Consider the following 6,000-nt stretch of genomic DNA (forward strand, 5'->3'; position numbering starts at 1 on the left):
TTGAACTGCAGCAGAGCATCTTGACCATGTCTACGTGCCTGAATGAGTTGCTGCCGTGTGATTGGCTTATTAGAAATTTGCATTAACGAGCAGTTTGACAGGTTTACCTAATAAAGCGGCCAGTGAGTGTATATTTCCATTGTAAATATATGTATATTTAATTTATATTTGAATTATATAACAATTTAATTGATAAGTATATAAAATTAAGTTTATGTATAAGTTCTGAATACATAGTGCTCCAAAAACAGTAGGTGAGGTGTGCATCAAACAGATGCTATGTTTTCCCATGATGCAACATGAGAGAATTCATGAATGGGAGTGAATCGATTCAACTGTTGCAGGTACATCATGTGATGATGACAAATTGCAAATTCAATTCATACAATTCACATTCTCATAATTTTCTAAAAGTCGCATATTAAATTCAAATTTAAATGTAGAACCTACTCAAGCATCACTTTTAGAGTTAAAAAAACCATACAGACAAAACTAAATTAATCCCTGTGGACCCTGATGATACATTGAGCTTTAATGTAGCGAAATGATTAGTCTATGCAAGAAACTCATTACCTTTATTCCTGAGTGCGTTAACAATGGTGTTGTACATAATAGCGTATATTAAAAGTTGGGAATCTGTGAAGTAAACTTTCCCTATTAAGATCAAGCATACTTGTACTCTTTTACATAAGTTGCAGCCTGCAGGATAAGCACAATTAAGTACTATTTTGATCATGCGCCATTTTTGTTGAGGCTGTGGATTAAAGATTATAATAGCTGTATAGCTGTTCAGTGTCTTGTACAGACCATATATTTGACTTTAATGTAGCGTAGCCTTTATACTGTATCCTAATTGTTTTGTTTTTTTTAGTTTCAAAAGAGCATATTGACTTGCATTGTGCCAATAATAACCAATGTTTCTGCTAAAAATATAGATTTTTAATGGTCTACTGAAGAATAAATACAATATATCTTGAATGGCCTTATGGTGAGTAAATTAGGAAACAGCACATTTTAATTTTTATATAAACCAATAGCTAAATAACATAATTGACCTGTATTCTTGACCCCCAGAGACTCCGGCTCCTTTTTCCACGAGCTTGTTTAGATTGGCGATTTCCTCCTTTTGCTTTTTAATTGTTTCTTTAGCCTGCAACTCCTTTTCATGTGAAGCTTCAACCATTTTCCAGGCCTTGTCAATTTCCTAAATAACGGTAAAACACATAGACGATGAAAGTAAATGATCTGGCAACATAAAAAATCTATTAGACATTGTTCAGTAGTACGGCATAATTTCTTGCTGATGTACCTGTTTAAGGGTGTTGATGGAGGCATGATCTTCATCCACTAGTTTCATGGCGGTGGACAGTTTGACAGAGTTGGACACTATCTCTGCGTTCAGCTCTCTGCATTTGGCCATCAGTCTCTTTTCGTTCTCGTGGGACTTCCGCAGAGCTTTGGTGACCTTCTCGTACTCCACACGAAACTTGTCGAATTTTTCGTCTCCTGATAATTCATTTAACACCTCCTGGAAGCCTATTTCCATGGTTTCCAACGTGCTTTCGTCAGTCTGAAAATGTATTCAGAAGCATGAGAAAACTTCAAACCTGTGCTGACAATGTACTGTAAATAAGCTGAAGAGAGTCTGGCAGATCTGTAACAGTTTGCACATCAACAGTAGCACTGCTGATACTGTACTGAAATCTGTGATCAAACACCAAGAATAAAGAGACAGCAGCAGGTGGTAATTTTAAATACAGATGTTAGAGTGTTTCAAAAAGAAACCTTCACAGAAAAAAGTGTGGAATAATCGATCTGAAATATACTTTTTTGAATGTGGTCAACCATTCTGTGGAATTAAATGGGTTACAAAAGAATGAACAAGTCTGAGATGCATTCCAAAAATAAAATAAAATAAAATAAAATAAAATAAAATAAAATAAAATAAAATAAAATAAAATAAAATAAAATAAAATAAAATAAAATAAAATAAAATAAAATAAAATAAAATAAAATAAAATAAATAAATAAAATAAAATTTCATTAAATTAAATTAAATTAAATAAATTAAATTAAATTAAATTAAATTAAATTAAATTAAATTAAATTAAATTAAATTATGCGAAAGAGCTAAACTGCTACTGGAAATGTTAACTGAGACTAGTAATTAGCTTGCGATTTCTCAAATGTATTTGACACTTGATAATTTGCCATTTGCGTTTTTATATAACATTTCTAAAGACTAATTCGATGCTACCTAAACAAACCAAGTTAGTTATGGTCAATGTTTTAACCAATAATCAAAATAAATGTATCACCAATACTGAAATAAATTTAGCATCATATTCAAGATTTATCTGTAATTTTACATAAAAAAGAATTTGAAAATGTGCGGTATTACTAGTTTTTTACTGGTACTAGTAGAAGTTGGATTACTGGTACTTCAGTAGCACCGCGATGCTATGGCTCCAAAATACTGGCGGTGCCTCAGTAGTTTGTATACAGTAGTTTAATCATTAACAGTTCTAATAGTTAACGTTGCATGTGGAACAAAACAGTCACAGTGTATACAAAAAAAAAACATAATATCTGTACAAATAAGTGCATATAGGTTTCCAATAATAAGGGAATTATGAATTAAATTTAGGTATTACAGAATAACATATTGAATATAGTATTTGTGACAATTTGCATTATTTCGTAGATTTGAGTTATGAATTAATACAGTATTGCGATACTACTTGGTATTGTGATACTTCAGCTGGTATAGAATCGTGGCCTAAATTTATGGTTTCGTGACAACCCTAATTAGTAGTAGTAGGAGTAATATTAATAGTAATAATAATGATACATGTAAAGGAATTAATTCAAATCACATTCAAAGCATTCTTACTAAAAATTCACTTATTAATGAGAAGCTGAAAAATGTTAAGTTTTATAAAATAAAACAATTTAAAGAGCAAACATCCCTGATGCTACAGGTTTTGAAGGCAATATGATAATTTTACAACCTAAGAAAAATGTTTAAAAACAGTAATATTAGAAAAAAAGCTTCTTAACACGACGTTTCATAAAACATACAAAGTAAACATGTTTTTCTTATTATTTATTTTAGAATAGACTTTAACTCACTCAAAATCACTTCATTTTATTATTAAGATTTTTTTTTATGATTTCTGAAATATTATACAGAAGTATTTAAAGGAGATCCTTAATTTTCATTGCTTTCCTTTTGGTTATTTGTTTAAGCGTCATTGTAATTTTGCATCATATTTGTGATTTATCTGTAATTTTACATATAAAATAATTTAAAAATCTGTAATAGTAGCAGTAATATTAATAATAATAATAATGATGATACATGTAAAGGAATGAACTCAGTAAAAATATGGTACTGTAAAAACATTCAAATTGTTCTTTCTTAAAATTCACTCATTAATGAGCAGCTGAAAAATAATAAGTTTTATAAAATAAAACAATTTAAAGAGCAAACATCCCTGATGCTACAGGTTTTCAATGCAATGTGGTAATTTTACCGAAACTTTTTTAAAAACAGTAATATTACAAAATTTTTAACACGTTTCATAAAACGTACCATGTAAAGGTGTTTTTCTTATTATTCATTTCATATTAGAATTTAACTTACTCCTAAAATCACCTTATCAAGAATAAAAAAACAAAGATCCCTGAAATATTATACTGATGTTTTTAAAGGAGATTCTCAATTGTAGTTGCTTTCCTTTTGGTTATTTGTTTAACTGTCATTGTAATCTCATTCATTTGTTTAATTTAGTCATTTTTCATTCATTAATTTTCTTTTTGGCTCACTCCCTTATTCATCATTCGTCACCACAGCGGAATGAACTGCCAATTTATCCAGCATATTTTTTACGCAGCAAATACCCTTCCAGCTGCAACCCATCACTGGAAAACACTCATACACTCTCATTCACACACATACACTACGAACAATTTAGCTTACCCAATTCACCTATACCACTTGTGTTTGGACTGTGGGGGACAATGGAGCACTCAGAGGATACCCACGCCAACAAGGGGAGAACATGCAAACTTCACACAGAAATGCTAACTGACCCAGCCGAGGCTCGAACCATTGTGCCACCCCACTAATGAATTATTGTGCTCTAAAATAAGGGTTTTCATTTTCTTTTTCCAATCCCGGTAGATGTGTAATACTGTTGATTTTAAAATTTATTATATAATATTTAAATAGTAATCAGTTATTCACAGTATGCCCTGTTACTGTTCATCTGTTAGACAAATCAGTTTTTTTAGATCAATCTCAGCCTTACACTTGCAAAAATGTGTGGTTATGCTTAGTAATTTTATAAATTGAGTTTAATCATTTTGCTAATAAATATATAATGTTTCTCTACATTAACACTGATTCATTTTCATTTCCACAACTCCCTGTCATTTCCATCACCACACACATTTTTAAAAGATTTTTAAAAAGTTCTCATCACACATTAAAAATGTATTCACACTTTATAAGTTGTGCGTCACGGTGGCTCAGTGGTTAGCACAATTGCCTCAAAGCAAGAAGGTCACTGGTTCAAGCCTTGGCTAGGTCAGTTGCCATTTCTGTGTGGAGTTTGCATGTTCTCTCTGTGTTTGTGTGGGTTTCCACCGGGTGCTCCGGTTTGCCCCACAAGTCCAAAGGCATGCGCTATAGGTGAATTGGGTAAGCTAAAATTGTCTGTAGTGTATGTGTGTGAATGAGTGTGTATGGATGTTTCCCAGTAATGGGTTGCAGGTGGAAGGGCAACCACTGCGTAAAAAACATATGTTGGATAAGTTGTTCATTCTGCTGTGGCGACCCCAGATTAATAAAGGGACTAAGCCGAAAAGAAAATGAATGAATTTATGAGTTCATGCTCTATTTAATATACAAATTCAATTTATTTATTTTCTAATAAGCTCCTAACCAAATTAATATAAAATTTTAGAGAGTGACAGGTTTACAAATGTAGCACTTGGTCCTAAGGGACTAATTTATTTCATTGACAAATGTATAATTATTATATACATTATGGGAAGATTGGTTAAACTAGATTAAAAAATATATTTTAGACCATTTTTTGACTGCCATAATTTATTTTATTTTGAAATAAAAGCTGTATATTGAGATGTGGTGAAAATGAAGTGTTCAATGTTAAATATTAACAATTTCTCTTCTTATCTAAGTTTGGCCTTTTACAGATCTTAAAACTAGACAAAGTGTTTAAACCTATGAGGCAATGTTATGTTACTTTTGAACAAGTTTTTTTTTTTTTTTTTTTTTTTTTACTGAGGTAAAGTTGGTTTTATATTCACACATTCGGATTTTAACCTTCCTAACATAATTTCAGAAAGGAATCTTTGCAAAGTCTAAATTGGGAAATCACATTAGCATATTAAACATGTCCAAAGTCAATTAATTAGTGCTAATGTTGTTTTGCTATCATTCTTACATGCGATTATTCATAATAATAGCCTAATAAACAATGTAGGGATTATGCCATAAGTTGTTACTCTTTAAAAATGGAGGAATGTGTGAATATAAAAACAACTTTACCTCAATAGTTTTTTACTCAACTTCACAAGGCTAAAAGTGCCGGTAGTTAAAGAATTGCCCATAAATAAATGTACATATGCTAACGTTAGCATATGCAGCTAGCATTATCCTACTTTAAAAACGTTGACTTCATTTGATTGTAACTGGAAACCTTGAAATTCTTTAATAAACAGGCTAAGGTTAGTGTAGTATTTTTCTTTGCTTAAATTCAGTGTCTGATATATTAGCATCTATAGCAACTACACAGTTGAGCAAAACGTTAAATAAACATAAAACCCATAACGTTACCTCCATTGTGATTGTTTGTCGTTCCTCTTTACTAAAGTTGTTGCCGTTTTTCGTTTACTAAATTGTAACCCACATCATTTGAACGACTCACTTCAACAACACGCAAGACACTGTTTTCTGGTCACCCGGGATAT

At 31.2% G+C, this 6,000-nt stretch overlaps 1 protein-coding gene across 1 annotated transcript in view; it reads right to left on the minus strand.

Annotated features, from left to right (window-relative positions):
• Nucleotides 1–5,907, minus strand: part of cfap58 (cilia and flagella associated protein 58) — a 196,508-nt gene extending 190,601 nt beyond the window's left edge. The window contains exons 1-3 of the mRNA XM_056456599.1: nt 5,867–5,907; nt 1,310–1,570; nt 1,056–1,204 (exon numbers count right to left, since the gene is read on the minus strand). Of these exons, the coding sequence (XP_056312574.1) occupies nt 1,056–1,204; nt 1,310–1,570; nt 5,867–5,872 (416 nt within the window). The 5' untranslated portion in view covers nt 5,873–5,907. The remainder of the gene's footprint in view (nt 1–1,055; nt 1,205–1,309; nt 1,571–5,866) is intronic.
• Nucleotides 5,908–6,000: the final 93 nt, after the last annotated feature.

Source organism: Danio aesculapii, chromosome 1, assembly GCF_903798145.1.
Source record: "Danio aesculapii chromosome 1, fDanAes4.1, whole genome shotgun sequence".
Lineage (NCBI taxonomy): Eukaryota > Metazoa > Chordata > Actinopteri > Cypriniformes > Danionidae > Danio > Danio aesculapii.